Source organism: Lissotriton helveticus, chromosome 12, assembly GCF_964261635.1.
Source record: "Lissotriton helveticus chromosome 12, aLisHel1.1, whole genome shotgun sequence".
Lineage (NCBI taxonomy): Eukaryota > Metazoa > Chordata > Amphibia > Caudata > Salamandridae > Lissotriton > Lissotriton helveticus.
Window position 1 is genome coordinate 402,868,521 of NC_136073.1, and position 26,944 is coordinate 402,895,464.

Below are 26,944 nucleotides of genomic sequence, written 5' to 3' on the forward strand. Positions count from 1 at the left end.
ATGCTAGACCTTGAGGAACAACCCACCGAAATCAAAAGAAAGAAGAGATGTCTTGAAGCAGAAATGGCTGCACTAATACAAAAGAAAAAAGATTTTGATGCATCTCTTTAGGAATTTTGAATCCCACAAAAGCTCTCGATGCCCATTGAACAGGTGGAGAAGGAAGTAACAGATTTAGACCCTCCTCCCCGCCCCTTTGACACCAGAGCAACAGGAGGAGAAGGAAGAGCATCAATTCTTCCTCGAGGTAGAGGGGGCCGATACAGTGGACATGGGCATGTTCCAGGACTCTGAGAAATCGGACTATGTGGAAACACAGTGGCAAGAAAGATTCCCCAGAAGATGGAATTGACACATCTGTCGCAACCAGCACATCTGGAAGATATTACAATGTATGGTCAGCTAATTAAAAGGGCGGCTTATCTACCGACCCCCGGGACCACGCACACGATTCAGCGAGGACATCGCCGACTTCATCAGCCCGCATGCCCTCCCCTCCGCCGACTACATCCTCCTGGGGGACCTCAACTTCCACCTGGAGAACAACAACGACCGTAACACCACCACCCTGCTCGACAACCTCGCCAACCTCGGACTCAAGCAGCTGGTGTCCACCCCAACCCACCTCGCCGGACACACACTCGACGCCGTCTTCTCATCCAGCGGAGACATCGCCTTCAGCCACGCCACAAGACTCCACTGGACGAACCACAGCTGCGTCCACTTCACCTTCAAAAGAACGACGATCCACCACCACCAGCAACAGGTTGCCCGAAGAAGCTGGAACAAGATCAAGCCGACCAGCTCACCGCCTCCCTGAGCCAGCACCCTCCTACCGGCTCAGCGAACCCCAGCCAGGCCGCCGACAACCTCACGAAGTGGATCAGCAAATGCGCGGACGAACTCGCCCCTCTGAGGACCCCGCCCAGCAGACCCGGCAGCAGAAAAACCCCATGGTTCACCGACGAACTCAAGAGCTCCAAGAAGAACTGCCGAGCCCTCGAGAAAGTATGGAGAAGGGAACCAACAATGGACAACATGACCACCCTCAAGCTGGCCACCCGGAAACACCACCAACTGATCCGCACCACCAAGAAAACTGCATACAAGGACCGGCTGGACAACAACGCACACAACTGCAAGGAACTCTTCAACATCGTGAAAGAGCTCTCCAACCCCAACGCCGGAAGCAACGACATCACCCCGTCGCAAGACCTCTGCAACTCCCTCGCCTCCTACTTCCACAACAAGATCGCGGACATACACAACAGCTTCAGCATCCAACCGACGCACGCCACAACCGCAGCAACGCCACCCACCACCACCCTCCGCGCCTGGTCTCCGATCAGCACCGAAGACACCATCCGCACAATGAACTCCATCCACTCCGGATCTCCGACCGACCCCTGCCCTCACCACGTCTTCAACAAGGCCGACGCTGTCATCGCACCCCACCTGCGGGACATTATCAACACCTCCTTCGACACCGCCACCTTCCCGGAGAGCTGGAAGCACGCAGAACTCAGCGCTCTACTCAAGAAACCCACAGCGGACCCCACCGAACTCAAGAATTACCGTCCCATCTCGCTCCTCCCGTTCCCGGCCAAAGTCATCAAAAAGACCGTCAACAAACAGCTGGCCGCCTTCCTCGAGACGAATGGATCCCTCGACCCCTCACAGTCTGGCTTCCGAGCCAACCACAGCACCGAGACTGCCCTCATCGCTGCCACCGATGACATCCGAACCCTGATGGACAATGGAGAAACAGCGGCCCTCATCCTCCTGGACCTCTCCACGGCATTCGACACTGTCTGCCACCGCACCCTAGTGCAGCGCCTCGGCAACATCGGAATCCAGGAGAAGGCACTGGAATGGATCACCTCCTTCCTCAACGGAAGAACACAGAGAGTCCGCCTACCACCGTACAAGTCAGAGGCCACCGAAGTCATCTGCGGCGTCCCTCAAGGATCCTCGCTGAGTCCCACCCTCTTCAACGTCTACATGAGCCCCCTCGCGGCCATCGCACGCCAACACAACCTCAACATAATCTCCTACGCCGACGACACCCAGCTGATCCTCTCCCTGACCAACGACCCCGCCGCCGCCAGAGCCAACCTGCAAGAAGGAATGAGAGATGTAGCCGAGTGGATGACGACCAGCCGCCTGAAACTGAACTCAGACAAGACGGAGGTCCTCATCCTGGGCTCCTCGCCCTCCGCCTGGGACGACTCCTGGTGGCCCCCCGCCCTGGGCACCGCACCCAAACCGACGGACCACGCACGCAACCTGGGCTTCATCCTGGACTCCTCCCTCTCCATGACCAGACAAGTCAACGCCGTCTCCTCGTCATGCTTCAACATCCTACGCATGCTACGGAAGATCTTCTGGTGGATCCCCACCGAGACCAGGAAGACTGTCACCCAGGCCCTCGTCACCAGCCGACTGGACTACGGCAACGCCCTCTACGCCGGAACCACCGCCAAGCTCCAAAAGAGACTCCAGCGGATCCAGAACGCCTCAGCCAGACTCATCCTCGACATCCCACGATACAGCCACATCTCCGGACATCTGAGAGACCTGCACTGGCTCCCCGTCAACAAAAGAATCACCTTCCGTCTCCTCACCCACGCACACAAAGCCCTACACAACCAAGGCCCGACTTACCTCAACAGCCGCCTCAACTTCTACGCTCCCAAACGCCATCTCCGCTCGACCAGTCACGCCCTCGCCGCCGTCCCCCGCATCCGAAGAGCGACAACAGGAGGAAGGTCCTTCTCCTACCTGGCCGCCAAGACTTGGAACTCCCGACCGACCGACCTGCGCCTGACCCAAGACCACCTCTCCTTCAGGAAGGAGCTCAAGACCTGGCTGTTCGAGCAGTAAAGGCACCCCCCCTCCCAGCGCCTTGAGACCCTACGGGTGAGTAGTGCGCTCTATAAATGTCTTGATTGATTGATTGATTGATTGATTGATATGGAGTTCAATTAGAGGAGGAGAAATCACAATCCTGCTTCCTCCTTGAAATATTCCAGCCTTCTCAAAACATGAAGCCGTTCTTGCCACTGCTGCCCAGCATTCTTGATCAAGGGAAAGAGGCCTTCAGGGAAGCTGCAGTGTGCAGAGCTTTCACACAGAGGGAATATAAAAAAATACAAGCTTTCTTGGAAGGATCCTCTATACATAAGAGGAACAGTCCCAGAGGACTCTGTTATTGCAGCTTCAGCCAGGAAGGGGGCATACATCCCAATAACATCGGGACCACGAATAGACAAAGGTTAGCAAGAAAATGGATTTGGTGGGCAGAAAACATGAGTGAGTGGCGGCTACCCAGTGTAGAATAGCCAACTCTAATTCATACCAACACTGGCATGAGATGGCAGAGCTAATGAAGCACCTGCCTGAATAGTACCGCAAAAGAGCTTCTTTCCTTGCAGAAGAGGGGAAAAACATTGCGAATACATGCCTCAGATTAGCACTAGATTCAGCTGACGCTGCAAGCCGACAAATGATGGCTGAACAACACTAAGATGCTGTGCCTTGTTAAGAATATCTGGGTTCAAGCCAGAACATCAGGTGAACATTGTTATTGCTCCATTCAGTAGGGAGCAACTGTTCGGTAGCCCAGTTGATTAAACCCTTCAGCAGGTGAAGAAAGACAACTAAACTGCGAAGTCAGTGGGAGCTTTGCAATCGAACGAAGCCTATGGTGAGAAACACACTACCTGTCCAAAGACTTGCAGAAAGAGGACATCTCCCTGGAACAACCTCTCATCAGAGTTTTCACGGCACAAGCCAAGGTCAGGCACCTTCACAGCACTACACACAAGATGATGGATGGAATGTTGCACAATGGCAAAACATTCACAGCACTGTCCGTACCAGGCACAAGGACGCCAAACCTTTTGGGGACGTACATAAAGAAGAGCGCAGCCACACAGAGAAAGCAGCTTGCTCTGGGAAGTGGGTTATCAAGTCATCAAACCCTCTCACGCAGAATAAAGAACTGCCTTCAGTAGTGGAGGACACTGACATTAGACAATTAGATTCTAAACATCATAACATTTGGATAGTGCTTAGAACTGATCAAAACATCTCCCGCAAAGGGACCAAATGAAATTGTCCTCATAAGAGGAAACATCCTGTTGACTCAAAGAAGTAGAGGATTTGCTGGGAAAGTGGGCAATAGAAAGGGTGCCCAAGAAAGAGATCAGTCAAGGAAATTACTCAACATATTTCCTAATTCTAAAACAGGACAGAACTCTACGTCCAGTACTTGACCTCCATTTCATAATCAAGTTAAAAAAGACTCAAAAATTCAAGATGTCAACTCTGCAAGAAGTCATCTCACAGTTACAAAAGCTAGATTACATGGCAACTATAGACCTAACATATGCTCTCTTGCACATCCCAATGATTCACAGACACAAGAAATACTTGTACTTTGTAGTCAGCAACACACCCTATCAATTCAAGGTACTAGCCTTCAGGATAAAGTCTGCGCCAGGGGTGTTTACAAAGTGCTTAACAGCAGTGGCAGCAAACTTAAGAAGACAAGGGATACACACATATCCTTACTTAGACAATTGGTTAATAGGAGCAAACTCTTTCAGCAAATGTCAAAAGGTCCCACAGAGGGTGTTAGCAACGGTACACAGAATGGTTTTTTTTCAGTATATTTGGAAAAATCCTCAACATCCAGACAAGGAAAAAATCTTTCTAGGAGCAAGAATAAACTCAACAGAGGGAAAGGCTTACCCTTGAAAGAAGAGAATGGCATCCATAATTCAGGCAACTTGCCTCTACCGAAAGGGACAGTCTCTGACAGCAAGGACTGTGGGGAAAACACTGGGGAAGATGGCCTCATGCATTTCGCTCATTTCATATGCGAAGCTACTTATGAGACTGATCCAAAAATGAGTACAAAGCCAATGGTCACAAGCCACTGGAAGTTGGGAAGATCTAGTGGTTGTCATGCAGAGTCCCGGAGGAAATATTGTGGTGATAGAGATCATGTTTACCTGTGGAAAGCCATTTTTTACAACCAACTCCTACAGTAACCATTACCACAGACACCTCACATATGGGTTGGAGGGCACATATGGGCACTCGAGGTCAGAGGATTTTGGAAGGAGCGGGAAGCAGTACAGCATATCCGTGTCTTGGAGCTAAGGACAGTGTTCCTAGTTTCAAAAGCCTTTCAGAAAAAACTGTAGTTCAAACAGACTACACAACTACAATGTTTTATCTCAACAAGCAGCGAGGTACACAATCCCTGGTTCTATCAAGACTATCTCAGGAAATCTGAAATGGGCAAATCGGAGACAAATAAACTTATCAGCGATTCATCTTCCCGGGAAAGGTAATGTCAGTGCGAACAAGCGAAAACAGGCCTCATCCTCACACGAGTCTGAACTCAACCAAGCAGTACTCAAAGAGGTATTCAAACAATGGAGGACACCAGAAATAGATCTATTCGCAACACCAGCAAATGCAAAATGCCAGTACTTTGCATCCAGACATCGACACCAATAATTCCAAGAGAGTGCTCTGTCGATAAACTGGTCGGCTATATTTGTATACAAATTTCTCCCGATCCCTCTGTTACACAGGGTAATAAACACATGCAAACATTCCAAGATGACATTAATACTCATTGCCGCTCAATGTACGGGACAAACTTGGTACTCAGATCTAATACAAATGGTACAGGGCAACGTTCGGAAGTTACCAAGACAATAAGATCTGCTGTCAACAGACAGAGGAGGAGTGCTACATCTACAACCAGAAAGTTTCAGCTTAACAGCATGGATCATGTGGAGATAGAATTTGGTCACTTAGGCTTACCAGAGAACACAATGTCCGTTTTCAGAGAATCAAGAAAGCCAAGAACAAGGAAGTGATACTTAGCCAAATGGAAAGCTATTCAAAGTTGTGCCAAAATAAAGGGCTATTACAGGACAGCACTAGGACCACAACAGTCCTTAAGTAACTTACACACCTCATAGACTGCAAACTTACATATTCTTCATTATAGGTACAATTAGCAGCACTAGTGGCCTACACAAGAGGTAATATAGGAAGATGTTTCTTCAGAACACCTGTAATAAAAAGGTTCCCAAAGGGAGCAAAAAGGATAGCACCACCTAAACTGGTGCCAGCACTTATATGGAACTTTAAACTTGGTATTATCCCAGCTATTGAGAAAACCTTTTGAGCGTTACACAAGGCCCTAACTAAAGATGCCCACCCTGAAAACAGCATTCCTGATTGCAGTGACATCTCTTCGTCGGATGAGTGAACTGCAGGCACTTACAATCAAAGAGCCATACAAATCCACAGGGACAGAATTGTCATGAGGACAGATGCTCCATTTCTACCTAAAGTCATTTGACATTTCCACATAATCAGTTGATTCAAATGCCATGTTTTTTCCCCTGGAACCTAAGATCAACCGGAAAGGGCTTTACATACGCTGGATGCAAGAAGAGCCATCATGTACTATATGGAAAAAACAAAAGCAAGGTGGAAGACAGACAAAGCAGTTATTTGTGTCATTTACAGACAACAACATAGGGAAAACTGACAAAGGGTACAATGTCTAAATTGATTTTACAAACAACACGACTGTGTCACTCAAATGCAGGAGTAGTTAGATTCCAAACCAAAAGCACACTATACAAGCAAGAAAGGAGCAACAATAGCCTTTCTAGCAAATATACCTGTGCAAGCCATATCCGCGGCAGCAACTTAGTCATCAGTGCACACATTTATGAAACATTATTGTGTAGCTATTCAAATGAAGAAGGAAGCTCAAGCGGGATAATAAATAATATAACACCTATTTACAAATTCAAACTCCTCTACATCCAACCATCCACAAGTTTAATAAACTGCTACAAAATAAGCGCACATTATGTGAATCCAGAAAAGATTTATGCTGCATAACAAAATAGCTTCTTACCAATCGGGAAACTTTTGATGCTTGAAGAATTTTTTAGATTCGCAGGTGACCCGCCCACCTCCCTTTGAAGATGGGAGGAACTTCCGCTGAGGCGTTTGACATAAGAAGAGGCTGGATAGGACACCAAATGGTGGGTTTGCATAGCTGCCAAGGTTTCACTTTGCTTATGTGTGACATTTTCATAATTTCAGTGTAATTATGAGTGACATTCAACGACTATGAGTGACACTTTCTTGCAAGCAGAATCAAGCAATGTAGATGAGGGAAACATATAAATATTGGAAATTATACCCATTTGTGCAACGAGAAACCCTGAGAACATCTTAAAACTGCTGCAAACCACCAGAAATGGAAGTGCACTATAATGTGAGAGAAGCCCCAGCATGGAGCCTGAGCCAGCCTCAATGATGCTAAACTCAACACTGTGCAGATTGCAGACAGTGACTGCAATGCTGAGCTCAGCTCAGGCGCTGTAACCTTACTTACAGGGCAGGCTTTTGCCATATCTCTGTTACACTTACTCCTCCCACTATTACCTGCTGTCTCAACACAGACTCCATCTAAAGCAGCTTGTTCTATTCTGGCGCCAGCACCGCCCCTCAGATAGCAGGGCTGTGGAGAAATACCCAGTGGAATAAAAGGCCTGACCAGCCCTTACTACTACAAGATATATCTTGCATGTTTCGATTACCATTCTGTTCAGTGGGTTACTGTCCTGTGGGGTGTACTGTTTCAACAGTATACCCTACAGAATTAAAACATTACAAAAAAACACAAATACAAAAAGGCCTCTTAAGTAATATTAAAAATCAGCAATTACAATACCAGTGAAACTAAATGGGTGTAAATATATATAAGGTGTAAATGGTAGCTCTGTGCCCAGGTGAGCATTCTATGCGTGTGTCTTTCACCAACTTTCAAATAGCATAACAAACTGCCTGACATGGCCATCATTACTTTTCTAAACGTGTCGGTCAAGTATGAAACAAGCTAAGAGTGACAGAAACGGGGCTGTGGATTACTCTGTCTAGCTGCCTTCCTTCCTCATAACGAGCCATCACTTCCCGAAATATCCCTTGGAACAAACCTTGGTGTTACAATAATCGCAATCACTGTAAGGAATTAAATGTTTTTTTGAAGCTTATATGTATGTATACATGTATATTCAAGTAGCTTTACAGTGGCCCTAAATAAAAGCGATACCGTGAAGATTCAAATTGAGTCCCGATCTCACCCGGCATTGTGTTCAGAGGTGCGGGGCTTCTGGTCTGGGTGCCACGCAGCTGACCTCACCTGTTTTGAGACTGTACGGGCTGGCAGGACAGGAGGGTCCTTCTCCGTCATGTCAGGAGGGGTGACGTCCTGTGTGAACTGACTGTGATGAGTTAGGCTCAGCTCGACCTGTGGCAGACAGAACAGGCGGGCTGGGACAGGTACAGTCTGCTGAAAACATGATGTCTGGGGCCTGGTGTAGCAGCGTGTGGGACAACAGAGTGGCAAAGTGATTTACAGTGACTGAACCAACAAATTAATTTATGCCTACTCTGCCCACCAAGGGTGCAAGAAGCGCCACTTGTTAGGCCAAGAAAACATTGAAAGCAAGTTGGAGCGGGCATTTAGATCATTTGGCTGTCAAGTTAAGTGCACCGTATGCCTGGAATAATATTCCAAAGTAACAGAAGGCGCATTCGACACCACTCACGCTGAGCCTGATGCGTTCTTCCTGTTGTTGAAAGTTGCACAGACACAGTCTGTCTCCGACTCTAGATCCACTAAACCAGAGGGAGTTTGAAGTCAGTCCTAGCCATAGCACAGGCTAAGCCTAGAAAATAAAAGAAGGCAAGTAACTGCGTACTTGGCCGAGCACCTGTGGATTCTCATGATTGCCACAGTGTGAGCCAGCAGGTGGTCTACGCAATTACCTTAAACACATTAATATTAATACAAATATAGGCGTACGTGTGTTTACTGTATGTGGCTAATCAGGCGGTAGGCTGGGCACTTACATTTTTGTTTCGTGGGAAGGGCCGGCAAGAGCCAGCTGGTGGTGGCCGGCCGCGGCAAACCAACTCGGACGCCGCCCGCGGCAATGGCGGACACCCGGGGCATCATTAGGCTGCCTCAGTCAAGCAGGTGTGTTCTAGGAAGCTGTGAATTACTCCGGTGGACGCCAGGCACAGTCCGTGGTTCAGTAAGCTGCCGGTGGGGTCGAGTTGGTGTGGCTGGCTGGACCTCATCTATTATCTCAGCTTCAGGAATATGCCGGGACTGCACGGGTATTGATGGCATTTCTGTTTCATTGTAGCAGTAACATCCGGATTTTGGGCAGGCCCTGGCGCCCCTGAATCGGGCACTAGAGTGTGGGCTGTGAGTGTGCCAGACTGACCCTGCCTCGCTGCGCTTGCTTTTGTTATAGTCCTTTACCCTTTATAATGGTGGTATGTATAAGCTCACTTTAGTACTAGGGGCACATCAGAAAACTAGTATATATGTCTTGTTTGGCTTACATGTCTTCCTTTCTGCTTTAGGGGCAATAGGTAAAGTGTAGGGGCTGGTTCAGGCTGCAATCACAAGTTACTCAAACAATTGTTTCCCATTAAATCCTCAATAATTCTTTTTGTATTAATCTTTAGATCCAGAAGAATTTTTGAACATATTGTTTCATCATATTTTAAGAGTGGATCCACTTTTGCGAATAAGGTAATCTCTCTACTTTTATTATTGCACTTCAAACATGTTGGATGCCGCAGTGTGCGATCTTTGTCATTTATGGATGCAATTTTTGTTGCATGATAATAGACAGATAACATTGTTGAGAACTAAACATTTTGTTAAAGGAACTTGCATGTTGGCCTGAATACACACAACATTTTGTAGACAACAATGCGGTGATGTTATATACACATTAGTGAACCTTTTTATTGTTATAGGAAGACTTATAACATTCAAAACAGATTGTTTTGCTACAGATCAGCATCATCATACATGTACTATAGGGGATATGTGATTAGTCAATCTCAGGTAATTAAACAATCAATTAGGTCTAATGAAACTAATTAGGTTGAGTGGGGCAATACCTTCGATGAATGTCTTGTTTAAAATTAAGTGACGTAGTAGTAATGGAGGGCGAAGTGGTAGTGAAAGATTGATGGATTAGCGGCATGTGTGGTTGTTAATGTTGCAGGGCATAGTGATTTCCCCTTCTTTTAACAAGATAAAAAAATTGAAAGATACTAGCTCACATTAACCCCTTCGGTGCTGATGACGGCTCCCGGTCGTCATCAGTTACGGTGGGCGTGTGCTGATGACGGCCGGGAGCCGTCATGACCACTCCCGCGATCGGAATATGCCGCACAGACGCAGAATTCTGGCCGCAGCCAGGGGTTAATTGCCACTTTAAATTGCGCTGTCAGTGTAAAATAAAAACTGTCAACAAATTACATTCAGAGTAATTGTTAATAGAACAATACTAATTTGAGAGTGACATAGAATCTCTTCAATATTCTTGCGATGGAATTTAAATGCTATGGTTTAACACATAGAGCTAATATTTTCCCTCAGGAAACCAATTGGAAATAAGTTGGCTGGTAGCTTATTTGAAACCGATTGTTTAACATGCCCTAATCCTTCCTCGCCTGCTACTCTATGGAAGATCTGGAAACACATTTTCAAGTTTATGACAAACGAGTTTCATGGTTGCTACCACGTATATGTATGCACACAGAACTCGGCTACATTACTTTCCCTCATGCAGGTGTGAATCCTTGCTGCTTCTCTTTTTCCTTACCTGCATCTCCAGTGCCCACCAACCCTGTCTTGGGTCCACTCTCCCAGTTCTAGTTGTTTTTCATCTCTTTTCCCTGATGTCTTCTTTTTGTTCAAATTATCTTGCAATGTTCTGTGTTCAAGCCTTGTGCATTCTGTCACAAGTAGCTTGCAGTAGCCTTTTCTTGCGCTGTATGTTATTAAAACAGTGGCAAAGTGGAAGCAAGGCACTATTCAGTCCCCAGATTTATTTGACATTAGTAAGACACACTGGTGCCTAACAATTTCTTCTGGTGGGATTCAGCAAGGAAAGTAGTACCTAATCCTGCCTAGCAGTCTGATGAGGGGACATTTGCCAGGTGGGAACTGCAGTAATTCATGGAGAACGAATTTTTCTTGCCCCACACAATTGGCTGCACCCTTAAGTTTAACTCACTATATGGTCAGTGCTGTATAAGTCCGCTGTTGCATTATCAAAGCTTTCCTCTTCATCAGAGCTTGGTGATGCAAGTCATCCTGAGAGGTTAATGAGTCCTGCTTGTGTGTGTGTACATGTGTGTCTACATGTGGGGTGGTTGTGCCTATCACTGTTGGGAGAGGGATTCCATCAAGGAGCAGAGCTAGTCAACCACTGCTTTTAAGTCTTTCAAGGCAAGAACAATTTCCAGACTAAACACTTATCCCATGCCACCTCTCTGGCCTTGTCTTGGCTCGGGTATGTCCAACGTTGCATCAAGGTAAGCTTATTCCATCTTTGTATTCACACCGAACAAAGGTTTGTGGTACTTTTGATATTACACCGCAGCTACCATTCACAGTGGCCCTAGCTCTTCCTCAGGCAGCCCCCTGGAATCTTTTGGAAAGGTTCAGAGGCTAACCTGAATAGGGGTGTTAGGGACTGTTGTACCTTTCATAAAGCGGTCCTCAATACTATACATTCAATTTTCTGGTAAAATAAACTAGGGGCAGTGTCTGCTACATTGTGTATGATCTAAATGTGATGTATCTTTCGGTATTTGTAGGCATGGGGACACTCTAAAATCGGAGAGGATAATTTTGTGCAACACAGCCAATAGTCACAGCCACAATGAATGCTATAACCACGAAAGTGGAGAGTAATGGCTTTTCTTCCGGCTTTCCTGTTTGCAGCTAGAGCAGGAGAGCTCTGGACATTGGTACTTTGCAGCATGAGAGCTGTGAAGGAAGTCGGATAGCCCTTGGGCATCAATAGATGTAAGACCGGAGGACACGGACAACCTAATTGGCTAGGGCCTGTCAGGTTAGAAGACTATGCTTTAAGGGCTGCTCCCACAGACAGAGTGCTTGAACCCCAACGTCATCTGCCTTAGCTGATTTGAAAAGGTGATGAGTCTGACACCAGGTTTCCCCACAAACCCAAAGGAAGAATTACTGTTGAGGTTTGTGTTAATCTAACCCCTTTAATCCACAGTTTTTCATTGTCTGACCAAGAGCGACTGGATCCTCATCTTTTTAGGAGGTGAGTTCATCCTCATGCTGCTCTGCCTCTTGCTGTCAGATTCTGTTCTGATTAACTTGAGGTTGAAACCTGGATCTACGTATCCTGCTTCTAATTCTTGTAGGGCTCATCTCTGTCATTACTTCCTGCTTTACAGCACAATTTCAGGATGTAATTGCTCCAACAATTCCTTTGCACAGCTTGTTATTATTCTGGCCCCTGTATCAATACCATGTTCTGTATAAGTCTTTTGAGCAGACCCTTTATAAATACCCTGAGACTACCTGGCTTAAAAAATCTTGCACACTCTGCCCACTATCACACAGCAGACAGCCATACCTTAACCGGAAGGCAATAGGACATTGTTTTTTGCGATGTCCCACTGTATGGCTGTGAAAAGCTGTGTCATCCTGCCCTGTGTGTGTTTTTTTCTGGCCTGCCCCATCGTTCTGCCTCCTGTTAACTTAGGAGGCTTCAAATCCAACAGAAGGTGGTTACTCAAAGTGAGCCCCCAAACTGAGTGAGATTGTCAACAAATCCCTCATTAGCATCGTTGAGGTCATTGGTGGTGGCAACATAATTGGAAACCAGGAGTGCAGACTTTTCAACTGTACCCCTGTGGGGAAATTTGCAGACTGTTTTTCCCTGTTACCCTGATCCATCTTGATACCCTTTGCCTGCATTGGTGTGGAAGTGTGTGGGGGAGTTTGTGTGTGTGTGTATGTGGTTGTATTTTAACTGAGTGACTAGTGGAGTTCATTTGAACAGTATGTTGGGAGCACACAATGCTGCTTTCATTGTGATTTCCTCGATTTGCAGTGTGAAAGACAGTCTAAGTGTCCTGTAATCAGGACCCATGCCCCCAAACCAGTCTTTAAATCTTAGTGGAGAAAAACGTTCCATCCTCCTTTGCTCAGTGAGATGTCCTTTGCTTGCCCTGAAGCTTTTCCACTTCCCCTCTCGTTGAGTTTGAGGTTGTCACTATAGAGTGGTGACTTTCTGTGGGGGCTCTGCCTGGCTTAGATGAATAAACGTCTTTGCCATGTGAATCTGGGTTAGTTTTGGCCTTCCTACTACAGACATTCAGGAAAACTGGACACAAAAAAGGAAAATGTACTTTTCCCCGACAGGGGACAGAACTTGGAAGCTTGTTTGGTTTTGGCGTCATATTCTGGCAAACATGACCTGATAAATAATAGCCAACTCGAGCCAGTAACTTGTACGTAGTCTGAGTATGAGCCCAGAGCAGGTGCACTCTAGTTATTTTTAACTGTTTGGGTGAAAATTTCTGGGCTCTGGTGCTACAATTGTCATGGCCCAATTTTGTTGTGGCACATTACTCACGAATAGCTTCACCCAAGAGCCATTATGGTGTTAAGTATAGAGAGAGATAGAGGATTATGCCCTCTCGATTTGTCAACGTTAGTGCAGAATAATTATCAAACGTTCTTTGATGTTTTATGTGCGTGGTCTTTATTTGTTTTCAAAACATGAAATGAGAACAGGAATAGTGAAAACAGCCAACACGTGTTTCGCACTAGTGGCCTATTGGCCGTGAGCTTTCTGAAGGCAGATGTTCGTTATGTAGGGAAGTAATGTTTGTCATTCTCTAATTAGAAGGTGTTGAGTCAAAGGTGTTCCTGGACCGCAGAGACTCAACGCCTTCTAATAGGAGACTCACGAACATTACTTCCCTACATAAGGAAGCTCTGCCTTGAGAAAGCCCATGGCCAATGGGCCATTAAGGCAAAACACGTGTCGTCTGTTTTTCACTATTCCTGTTCTCCTTTCATGTATGGAAAAACAAATAAAGACCACGCACGTAAAAACATCAAAGAATGTTTGATAATTCTGCACTAACGTTGACAAATCAAGAGGGTATAATCCTCTATCTCTCTCTGCACTCTAGTTATTTAACTAGGTGCTACAAAACCATTTGTTAGATCTCAATTATAATTGGGATAGATTGTGAACCAAAAGCAACCCTGGCAAAATATTAAAACCAGCCCTACTTCCTTTCTCATCTCTTTTTCTTCCTCCCTCTCCTTCCTATCTATCTACTAAAGCACCTGCTGCTGTTAACCGAGGAGGGGTGGGGGCTGGAGAAAGTGGCAGAGGAAGCAACAGTGACCCTCTGCTTTCAAAACAACGACGTGTGTTTACCACGCAATTTCATGGTAAAGACATTATTTGGTTAAGGGACATGTGTGGTAAAGATCACACCCCTACCCCAGCCCTGAAAACTGTCCCTTTTCCCCCACCCCTCCCTAAGCCCTGAAAATTGGCCCCATGCCCTAAAAACAACCCCTCCCCCAGACCGCCCGCCCTGAAGCCTAAATCTGCCCCAGCCCTGAAAACTGTCCCTTTCCCCGCCCCCTAAAAACTGTCCCCATGCCCTAAAAGCTACCCCCTATGCATCCTCCCCGCACTAAGACCTAAAAACTGACCACTACCCCGACCCACTCCACCCATACCCTGAGGCCTAAAACTGCCCACAGCCCTTAAAACGATCCCTTCCCCGCCCTATGCCCTAAAATCTGACCCTACGCTCTATACACAACCCCCCCACCACCCACCACCCTGAGCCCTAAACCCTGGCTCCCGGCCATGTAAACAGTACCTATCCCCCCACCCCCCTCCATGAGCCCTAAAAACGACCTCCAACCCCGAAAAAATGCCACCCACTCTCCAAAAACCCAGTCACAACCCCACTTACCTCACCATGTCGTCTCCCGATCCTTCCTGTTCCTGCATCCCCAATACAACATCTAGACCGCAAACTGCCTTAACCAAGCATATGTGTGGTTAAGGCATATGTGTGGTTAAGGCAAGCGTGGTTCGGCTTGCGGGGAAACGGCACGCATGGCTCAGTCTGCATTGTTTAAGCTGTTTCCCAAAAACAAATGTGTAGTTGGCTCGATAGTGACTTGTCGTTCATATAGAACCTTGTACCACAGTTTTGCATTTTCATAACGCTGCAAACTAACACAATCATTATTGCGCGATTTGGTTTTGTTTGTCGTTGAGCTTGAAAAGCTGAGTCAAAGTTCTGAGCAGTGAGGGCTTAATTCACTTACTATTTCACTGGCAATGTGTATAAGTTGGTTTGCAAGACACAAAAAAGAAAAGTTGCATACCCAACCGCAGTGATAGATAGCTAAATGCATTTGTTTATGCCTTTTTCAAAATAAAGTAACTTTTCTTAAGCACGAGTGAAATGGGGACAAAGCTAGTTTACCCTCATTCATTCACTTGGAATTCTTTCTTTTTAGGTCAGCAGGTCAAAAAGTACAAGATTGTTATTTCTACCAAATCTTCATGGAGAAAAATGAGAACATCGGAGTTCCTACAATTCAGCAGTTGCTTGAGTGGTCTTTTATAAACAGCAGCTTGAAATTTGCAGAGGTTAGTGATCATGAAAGTGCCGGTATGTAAACTTACATGAATACAGGATGTAAACGAATAGTCTACTTACTGCTCGTAAGTACATTGTAGTGTAGTGTCACTGTTTTCTATTGCTATTGCTGATTGTAGTTATTCCCTTATCGAAACTCCCTGCATGGAAGATGTAATCTAATGATGGTGTTAAATGGTGCTGCCTCCACCATGGGGAGTCTCTTCAGCCATTGGTTTCTGGATTAATGCAGAGCCTTTTGCAGAGTGGAGCTGCACTTCCATCCTTGCATATCTTAAACACAATACAGTTAAAATCTTTTGTGCAACTAATTGTATTCCTATGGGTTTAGACTATTACAAAGACCGCAAGTTTATATTTCATGTTTCTCTGTGATGCGTCCATTTAGCTATTGCCTTGTCACTTCTAAATTTAATTCCATTCTACACTTTTTCTTTATCGATGTTCCCTTTTTAATTTTCTGATTTTTGAGAGCCATACCTATTTCATTACATCATAAAAGATGTCGTTTTTTCTGGGCAGTGGGTGGAAGGGTGGTGGTGGAGGGAGGGGGGGGCTCAAGAGATTCTACAACAGGCATCTCCAACCAGTAGCTTGGGAGCTACTGGTAGCTCACCAGCACCCTCAAAGTAGCTCTCAGAGATGAAGCCAAACCAATCTGATCTCAGGGATTCTGTGTATATTAAAGAAGGCAGCACTGCTCGTTTCATTACCCGTAAGAGTTACAGACAGCCAAGCCACTGGCAGGACCTCTTGATAACACTCAAACACACACTCTGTTGGCCTATCACTCACCCGTGAGGGTCTCAACGCGCTGGTGGGGGGGGCATTTGGGCAGCTCCGGTCATTCCAAAAGCCAGGTCTTCAGGCTCTTCCTGAATGCTTTCAGTGTGGGGCTTCGTCTGATGCTGAGGGGCAGTTTGTTCCAGGTCTTGGCCACGATGTAGGAGAAGGATCTGCCTCCTGTTCTGGCTCTGTGGATGCGGGTGATTTCAGCCAAGGCCTGGTCAGCAGAGCTGAGGTTTCTCTTGGAGACGTAGAAGAAGATTCTTTCATTGAGGTATTGGGCTCCGGTGTTGTGGAGGGCTTTGTAGGTGTGTGTGAGTAGCTTGAAGGTCACTCTTTTTTCGAAGGGGAGCCAGTGGAGGTCTCGTAGGTGCTGGGTGATGTGGTCTTGTCGTGGGATGCTGAGGACGAGTCTTGCTGCGGCGTTCTGGACAGTCTGGAGTTTGTGGAGCAGAGATATGTTGATTCTGGCATAGAAGGCATTCCGGTAGTCCAGACTGCTGGTGATGAGTGCATGGGTGATGGTCTTCCTGGATTCGAGAGGGATCCATTTAAAGGTCTTGCGAAGTATGCGGAGGGTGTTGAAGCATGTGTAGGCTAAGGTGTTGGCCTATGGGTCTGTCACATGAACCATCTTTATCTACTTTAAATCTACCTAAGAAGGAGATTGGCCATGTTATATGCCCTGCTCTATCAGTCACACCGTGTGTGACATCAAAGAATAGTGGGAGCAGTAACCAGGGCTGATCCACCAAAGTGAGTGACTGCAAGAACTAGAGTGCAAATGTGTTAGTTGGGAGCATGATCAACCAAAGACCTGACGGAAGAGAGGATGCATCCAGGGCAGAGAAATTAGAAGCATCATATTCATTTTTGTGTGGGTGGGTGACATTGTGACCTTCCCTAATAAACGGTGTTGGTTCCTTAAAGCTACTCCTAGAGTCAAGGGCTGCCAAATATGTATGTTGGTCCCCATCATAAGAGTATTATCTCGGACGCAACTGTGCTCGTTCATGGTATAGTTGTGCAAGTGCCATAATGTTACATCCTTGACTATTTTGGACATATAAGTCTAGTAATTACATACTTGCTGCCATCACTGACATATTAGGAGCATGGCTGGTTTGCTTTTAGCCATTCCAGACAGAGTGGCAACCGCTTCTCTCATAATAATGTCAATAAGTGATATATGTTGGGCATCCAGCTGTGGCACAGTGGTAGCCCCGATTTAATGGTGGGCATTATTAGCATAACAGATGCATTAATAGTGTTATGGTGAGCAAGCATGGACTATGATTCCAATTCCTGGGTATTTGAAGCAGAATGTGTCCATCCCTGGCATTTTTACATGGCTGTACTCAATGAAAATCAAAAGCTGATGTTTAGGGATTGTGTATTTTCTAACAATGAAAATTGATTTGATTTTTAAAGAAAAAAATTATGCTTTTTGTTTAAAAGGTTTTTTTTTAAAATTGAGTTTGATTGCTGGAAAGTGGTTTTGATAGAAAAAATGTGTATTTTTAAAAACGAATATTCTAATGAAGACAAAATATTACAATTCTAAAACACATTTAAAGTTGTTAGCTGAATGATAATTCAGTTTGAGTTGGGGAGACTTACTGCTGTGGTAGTACCCTTTGCGGCAAACAGCATGTGATGATTTGAATTTTACTTGATTATAAGCATTCAATATTGATAAACATTTTCCTAGCATTCTGCTTTTAACTTCATCTGGAATGTTTGGGTGGTGACTCCTGATAAATCTTTCTTAGGGTGGTCATAGTGTAATGTTAATACATATCATCAGTATTTTACAGTGATACAATATGCTAGTAGCTCGGCAGGACTTTCCTTGAGCAGAATTAGCTCTCACTACAGAAAAGGTTGGAGACCCCTGTTCTACAACCTCCTCTGCCTCCTTTACCCCACTAGAAATTTCTACCATTTGTCTAATGTACCCCTTCCCTGTCCAGTGCTTTCGTCGTCACTGAGCATGCCTTCAGTGCTCAAAGCATCCTATCAATTAAGTATCTGGTATCATTAACTACAATTGAACTTTGAGACAATTGGTTAATTGTGGGTGACCTGTAGTAAAGCAGTCATGTCTAGGGCACTTTAAAATTTCTAATCAAGGTCACAAAAGCATGGCATCTGTCATACTGAGAAGAGATGGAATAATAAATGGCATTATTGATACTTATTCTCTTTGGATTTCATAGGCACCTTCTTGTCTAATAATTCAGATGCCACGATTTGGGAAAGATTTCAAAATGTTCAACAAGATTTTCCCTTCTTTGGAGTTGAACATAACTGATTTACTGGAAGACAGTAAGTATACGTTATTCTTCACTTCATTATCGAGAATATTTCTTACTTATATTTCACCACTTGGTAGTTAAGCATTATGAGGCAATATTGCTATCACTGTCTTTCGACCATCATCATAGGGATGTTGTTTTACTAAAACCCCAGGAGTAGTGGACTTGTCATCACTTGGAGCTCTGTCTGCTCTCTATTTCTACTGTTGCCATCATGACTTGATCCCACGGGTATCACCGACTAAACTAGGGCTAAATACTTTTTGGGGAGAAATTTGAAGACTAGTGTCAAAAATTATTTTCAACATTAGAAGCATGGGCTGCTATATAAGGCAGAATTAGAGCTCTAGAGAAGCTGACAGCTGTTACCATAAATACCAGCTGAATGTATGCTCCTACTTTGAGCAAAGTATGTCAGAAGTGTGGTACACAGGTCAGGGGCTTTGCTAGGCATGATTATCAAGAATCTTTCAAAATTGTTTATTTAATTTAATATATTTAAATTAATTAAACATATTTTGCATCAGAACTATATGGCTCATTTCAGTAGTGGATGATTTGCTTCCATGCACTTGATGGGTGGACTTAGTGGGGAAGAGACCAGAGCTGAATGGTGGCTCTGTTCATGAAAAAAGTACAACTCTAATCTATAATATGGTTCTACTGTCTGGCCAAAGTAAAATTGTTCTCACAGGTTTGTTAGAGGTTTTCATTTTCGGGGTCTGTTTATTGCATCAAATGTCAGTACTAGCCGCAAACCTCCAGGAAATATAAACCAATCTTAACCATAGCTGCAAAGCGAAGGCCTTGGAGGCTTTGTGTGTTTTTTTAACTAATCAAAGCTCACTTCAAGAATTTTGTTAGGCCAACAAATAATCACAAATAACAATGACTTGATGTCAGTGAGTATAATCTTATTATACAGTCAGCCAAAAAAAGGTCATCCCAGAGAGAATACTTTCAAATGTCAAGATATACATGTCTTTTCAGTGAGCCTAAAGACACTTTGAAAACCAAGACCTGCAAGTAATGCTCGATTCTTTTGTATTTCTGTTGCAAGATTTCCCATCGAGAGCAAAAGTATCCACCCAGTTAAAATGCATCTCCTTCATTCTTCAGATGCCTCTTCCACTGATTTCTTCCATTTTTCAATCTCCCTGTGCTAGATACCTGAATTGTTGTATTATTGTAACCCTACATTCACTTTCTCACACTAGGGTATGAAGACCTTTGTATATGTTTCACTGATATTCATTCGTCTACAGGTATCATTGAGTTGGTTATAGGTTTTTGGTTTTCTTTTTAAAAATATATTTATTGGATTTTGTCAAAGATTATAATCACCCCCCTCCCCACCCTCCCGGTCAGACAAGTAGACATACAATAGATTCTATACATTATCGGCAGATCCCCACTTTGGCAAATTCATGAACATTTCATACACATTAAGACAGTCACTAAACAAATTAATCAAAACATTGTAGATCTAAGGACAATGTGCATCAGAAAATATAAATTAGGATACTATTTTGGGCTTAACATAAACCAGTTCAAGAGGAAAAAAGGAAAAGAAAAAGTTAGCATATTTACTATACAGTTTAACGAGCAACATAAAGCTATATCAAAAGAGAGTGCTCCTCCCGAATCAGACAATCCTATTTTTGGCTTGACACGAGTCCATTAAGGGGCCCCAAATTCTTAGCCCCCATTTGCGTCTCTTCTTACCCTTTCTTTTATAAATCGCAGTTTCTAAATTAAAAATAGCTCATAGCCTCGCCAGCCATTGCTGAAAAGAAGGCGCAATCGGATCCAACCAAGCCGAGGCTATACAAATCCTTAACACAGCCATAGCAATACAAAAAAAATCAGCCACTGCTCCGGAAAGACTGGAGTCAGCGACCCCTAATAAGATTATTTCCTCAGACAAGATAACAGACCTTTTTAAAACGCCCGAGAGGAATTTCCCGATCTCACGTTTAAGCAGGGTTAATCCGTCACATGTGGAAAAGATATGTACACAATCAGCCTTAAATAGATGACATCTGGGGCAACATGTTCCTTTTCCAGACCCCAATTTGGCAATTTTGTCAGGAGTGTAGTATAAAAAGAAGCATGTTTTATAAAATTGTGCCTGCAGTTTGGTGGACATGATACAGGTTTGTGACATTGAGTAAGATGTATGGAATTCATCCAGAGTGATCCCTATTTTCCCCTGCCACTTCTGGGCGGTTTTCTCCATATCATCTGGAAATAGCATATTCACCAGGGAGTATATCCCTCCAATGGTGTTTTTGTTCCTATGGATTAGCGTTTCTATAAGTTTGATTTTCTCAGGTATAGCCCCTCCCGATACCCTTCGTATAATATAATCTCGGATTTGGAGATATTTAAAAAAATCCCTCCTGTCCACATGGAATTTTTCTCTTAATTCTTCAAACGATAACATCCCCACCGTAGAAAACAAACTCTCCACATGTGAAATTCCAGCCATAACCCATTTCTTCATACAATTGTCTCTAAATATCTCTGGTAGTTCGGGGTTATCCCATAAAGGTGTGTAGTATTAAACTCGCCCAATGCCCAGAATTTTCCTCACGGTTTTCCAAGTTTTAAAACTAGAGAGTAAAGTCTTGAATTTGACTTTCTTATGGTAGCTGTCGTGGAGATGTCGCCATAGATAGCCGAGGCTTTGATTACCTATAATTAGTTGAAATATAGAAGGCTGGACATCCCCAAAGCCCTCCTCATCCCTTATATTTTGCAGCAGTTCCTGACTATAGAGCAGGACAGAAGCCCAATAGTAAGCTTTAAGATTCGGAAGAGTAAGCCCGCCTTTTTCTTTGGAATGGGTCAGAGATTTATAGGCACGCCGGGGTTGTACGTAGGCCCAGATGAAGCTAGAGAAAGTGTGTTCCATTGTTTTAAAGCATGGATCAGGGAATTCTAAACAAATAGTTCTAAAAAGATAAAGGATTTTAGGAAAAAAAACATTTTCAAGGCGTTAGCCCTACCTATTAAAGAGAGATGTAAATTGTCTAACCGCTGCAGATCCTTTTGCATAACATCCAACATTGGTTTCACATTTAAATCCACCAAACACTCCAGTTTAGATGTAATGGAAATACCCAAGTATGTTGCCTCCCTAACGACCAAAGGGTTGTTCATCTCTATTTTCGAATTCACAACGATCTGAGTCTTCCCCTGGTTGAGTGCGTATCCTGAAATCCCTCCAAATTTAATCGCCTCACTAGTAATAGCAGACATAGCAGTTTTCGGGTTTGTGGTCACAATTGTTATGTCGTCAGCGTAAGCCAAGGTTTTGGTGGTATAGCCTTGTGATATAATTGGCTCTATCTCTCTATTCCTTTCCAGTCTTCGAATATAAGGATCAAGATACAGCGCGAAAAGTAAGGGGGAGCAAGGACACCCCTGCCGGGTTCCTCAAGTTATAATCATTTCCTTTGTAAGGCTACCATTCACCATTACCATAGCGCGAGGGTTGACATACAGTTTTTGTACCGCTTGAATGAATCCCGAGGGAATACCCACCCTGGACATAGCAGATCACAAAAATTGCCTCCTGCAATCTCCGAATGATCAAATAGGGTAATCACCCTTTGAATGTGATTTACCGTAGATCTTCCAGGCACAGAGCCAAGCTGGTAGTTGGCTATGACTTTGTAGATGATAGGGGAGATTCGGTTTGCCAGAAGCTTTGAAAAAATTTGGAGTCTGCATTGATGAGCGCGATCGGCCGGTAAGAGCCTAGCAGTTCTGGTGGTTTATTTTTTTCAGGAAAGATTACTATCTTTGCGCTAGACCATGACTTGGGGGGGATGACCACCTTTGAAAATGTGAGTAAATAAGTCCAGTAAGATCCCTTTCAGCTGGTCCAGAAAAACAAAAAAAAATTGGATGGTAAGCTATCTAAGCCTGTGGCTTTTCCTCTCGGTAAGTTTTTAATTATAGTCATGATTTCTTCTAGATTGGGGTCTTCTAGTATATTTTGTTCTGTTTGGCTAAACCTAACGAGATCACTGCTATCTAAATAATTTTGGATCTCTATAACATTTCATCCCCCCTCCTCCATATAAAGGGTACTATAAAATTGCCAAAAAGCCTCTCTAATCAATTCTGGGTCAGTAATTAGGCCTTTCACAGGATCCACTATTTCCCGAATCAGGTTAGCTGATGCCTGCTGTCTCATACGGACAGCAAGGTGACCAACTTGTTTGTTAACCTCATAGACCAACTCTTTATTAGCTGTTTCAGTGAAAATATCCGTAATGGCAGCCTTTGAAATTGCAACTAGATTCTGTTGTCTATCAATCTCTTCGGTCCCTAAGTTCCCCATAAGAGTTGGTTATAGTTTTCAATGTTTATACATAGGAGTTCAAATATTTTTTATAACCTTACTTGTGTTTCAAACAGTCAACCCGACTGGTGCACACAAAATAAGCAGTAAGTCATTGAAATAAGGATTAATATAGATACATTTACATAGTATAGTATTTGCATAATAAATATACAGCACTAATATGTAGTTTTGCAGTTCTATTTCATAGTGAGTAAAATCTCCAGTGATTGGGCAAGGCACTCTTAATTGTGTGGATAAATGAAGAAAATCACAATAACAATTCACTTCCAAGTCCTGCATATGGTGTTGTGCAAAATAAATCTTGCCTTTGTGCTAAATATACCTTGTCACAGATTAGCAGATGTGTGTTTGATGCAGACAAAGTCATAAATTGAGACAAACGCATGGTTTAGAGGGACAAAGGTAACAAGGGAGCATAGTTGGGTACGGTTGTGTCAACGTTTGTCAGGATTCAAGGTTTCAAGAAAAAACTCTTCTGCCACTCAGTACAAGGTTGTAGATTGAAAATATTAGTGAAGTGAAGGTATTGTGATGCACTATTCTGAACATCTTCTGCACTAAATGTATTATGTATGTAATGTGATTTCCCGAGATGCACATGTGAATGTTATTCACCTAATTGTGATGACCACCACCTATTGTATGTTTGTTAATAAAATAAAAAAAAGAATAAAAAAAAAAAAAAAGAAAATGTTAGTGAAACAGACCAAAGGGTGGACAGGCGATGAGAGATATAAGCAATGCAATGGAAGATTTTGATAATCCTTAATTATGCCTCGTGCCAACTATCAAACAGTTATTGCTTGGGAAGTTAGTTTCGGAAAGGTCATGACTAGAGGCTGAGACCTCTAAATTACTATAATGTAAAACATATCTCTGCTGCTTTTGAATCTAGCTGAAAACTCATTATATTCAGTCCTGATAATTTGTGTTAATTTCAAGGGCATATGTGACCATTCTTAGTGTTCTTTCTGGGTACAATAGTGATCCCAATTTGCCTGCCAACAAAAGTTTGTGCCCGAAACTGGTTTATGAGCTGTGCTCAAACGTTGCACAGCTTCTACATTTTTCCTTGCACAACAATTCCAAGGTAAATCTTGTCAAAGTTAGGGCAAAGAAAAATTGTAGTATCGAACGATTCGCAGGTCTGAATGGGGTACTGTCACGTTCCCCATTCTGACCTGCAGAACGTGTAATGATGCAGTAATGATGCACCCCGGAAAGATTCAACCCAGTGTACTGTATAAAGTGATTTAATGGAGAGCCTTTTGGTCACAGGCAACCAGTATAGTTGCTGAGACCAACCAAAATGATCTAATTTCAGACAGCAGTAGTTTACTATTTGTAGTTCAGAATGCGGGTAAACATCTGCTATTATAGCAGGAGACTTCATACTGATTTAACTGCATTCCAATTTCTTCTGTTTAAAATCCAGAAGCCTTAAGAAAGCCCTTGGTCTACTGGAAATTAAATAGTGAAATATGCATTCGCTGAACCCTTTGTCAAGCTCTTTGAATAGGGTACTGAGAATCAACGGAAAGGAATAATACATGAATTTCTTGCGCTGCACGTTTAACCATGCTTGATTCTATTGAAATTTCAGTTTCTATATTATTTTATAACATGAATTTACTGGTGTCTGTATTCACATATGCACAATTATATCCTGTTAGGACACATTATGAACTGCACAATTCAGAATTATGTATGCGGTAATAAGACACTCGGGGATAATTCTCCATGTGTTATTACTACATCATTTTATTGAGGCACTCGGATTGAATACCTTATGCTTAAATCCTTGGTTGCCCGATTCTCTCAGAGTAAGTGCATGATGGACAGAATCATCATGATCCACGTTAATTAAAATGGAGAAATTTGTTAATTGAGTTTATACTTTTAAATGCAGAGTTGATTAAGGCTCAAACTTCCTATTAAGTCACTATAAATTAACTTTTTTCACTTGCATATTAAGCACGCATTGCTCGTATGCTGCTTCCATTTTAGCGAACCTCTCCAAATTAGCAGTGCAAGATTTTAATAAATTTGCTTGATTTGCGTAATCTGAATAGAATGCCAATGTTCTGTTTTCATTCTTTTTTATCCTTTCTCTTCTGCCTTAATTTTATTCAGTCCAATACTGGATAGTAAACAAATATTCTGGACCAGCAAAGTAGCAAAGCTCCATTCAGGATTGATTGATTAATTGATGTTTCTGCCTGTAGAAGAGTTGACAGAAGAGACCTATAACCCAAAGAAATGGATCTTCTGTTCTTTGTGGAAAGAGAGATGATTAATGGCCTACCATATTGTCACAGGAATTGTGTTCCACATGACTGCTGCACAATATTAGAAACAAAATGTAAGCATGTTTGAAACCAGGAATCTGCTACTGGACATTAGTGGCAGAGAGGAGGGATCATGCATAAATGTAGGGAGCAAATTTCTTTAGTGGTTATGTGGGACCCCGAGAGTCAGTGCTTAGTACAATACTAAGCCAACGTTTTGATGCATGTCCATTTTTTTGGTAGGGTCAGCATCAGGATGATTAGGCCGGGTTACTCCATTCATCGATGAAAAAATATTGTGTTCCAATAACAAGTGGGAAGTCTACATAGTAAGGTAACAAGCTGTATGTGGAGATTCGTTAAGCTCTCCACATGTATTTTAAGCTCAAGTTAGCCAATAGGTGAACCCAGATCTGGGACTCGATGAGCAAGGTCAGCTTCTTTGAAGGCCTTCTGATGATGATCCTGTCATAAAATGAACACGTGGGGTTGAAACATCAACCCTGTCAGATTATCGGTTGATATTATCTATCCATAACAGTCTTAGAATATCTAAACTATTGGGATTTTTTTTTTCTTCTGTGTTTATTTTTCAATTCTTTTCACCTCACATTGGTCACTGCACCACTTTTTTCACTGTTTTATTTTGTGTCAATATATGTCTACATTGTCACCATTCTACATCCTCCAAATATTATTGGCTTGATAAAAGAGCTAAGATTACTAAAGGAAGTTATTTTTTCATGTACATTTTGCTACAAAAGCCCACGGCCTTTTTTCTTTTGTAATTCACTGGATGATCAATTTATTATTTCCTTTTCACAGTAACCTATTCACAATTACTAAATGACTCCTATGGAAACCCAATCTTTTGTTCGTTAAGTGGGAAAAAAATGTGATCCAGCAGAAACTTCCACAGCCTGAATTTCTTTGTACATAACCATTTCATGTTACCGCCAGGTCCAGGGAAGGCATGGCTTGGCAGTTAGGGCTGGACTGTTCCCATGAGGCGCAGGGTCAGACTGATTTGCATATAGCCATGTCTGAACTGGGGTGGCTGAGTGGGCTAAAGAACGGTGATGGATCAAACCCAGATCTTTTGACTGGGTGTGAGTGTTTGATTGGTTCAGATGCTCCGTCCATCACCACCCCCTTTTGTACCGCTTTGGCCGCCATAAGTGTGGCAGGGTATGCTCAGACGTGAGTCCCTTGCTCACTTTGCCACTGGATTCAAGCAAGCCGGGCTGAAGACGGCTGGAATGCCAGAAACCGGTCCTCTGAAGCTGGTTTCCGGTCCAGGGAAGGCATGGCTTGGCAGTTCGGGCTGGACTGTTCCCATGAGGCACAGGGTCAGACTGATTTGCATATAGCCATGTCTGAACTGGGATGGCAGAGTGGGCTAAAGAACGGTGATGGATCAAACCCAGATCTTTTGACTGGGTGTGAGTGTTTGATTGGTTCAGATGCTCCGTCCATCACCACCCCCTTTTGTACCTGCCTTATGGGTCGCTATATCCATGCCCTTATGGACTCAGCGAAACAGCTTGCCCCAAAAT

The 26,944-nt window shown here is 43.6% G+C and overlaps 1 protein-coding gene across 4 annotated transcripts in view; it reads left to right on the forward strand.

Moving 5' to 3' along the window:
- Window positions 1–26,944, forward strand: part of CYLD (CYLD lysine 63 deubiquitinase) — a 491,869-nt gene that overhangs the window by 399,353 nt on the left and 65,572 nt on the right. For all 4 annotated transcript variants that reach the window (XM_078670509.1, XM_078670506.1, XM_078670508.1 and 1 more), the window contains 3 exons: window positions 9,595–9,661; window positions 15,476–15,608; window positions 18,624–18,732. In XM_078670509.1, coding sequence (XP_078526635.1) covers window positions 9,595–9,661; window positions 15,476–15,608; window positions 18,624–18,732 — 309 coding nt within the window. The remainder of the gene's footprint in view (window positions 1–9,594; window positions 9,662–15,475; window positions 15,609–18,623; window positions 18,733–26,944) is intronic.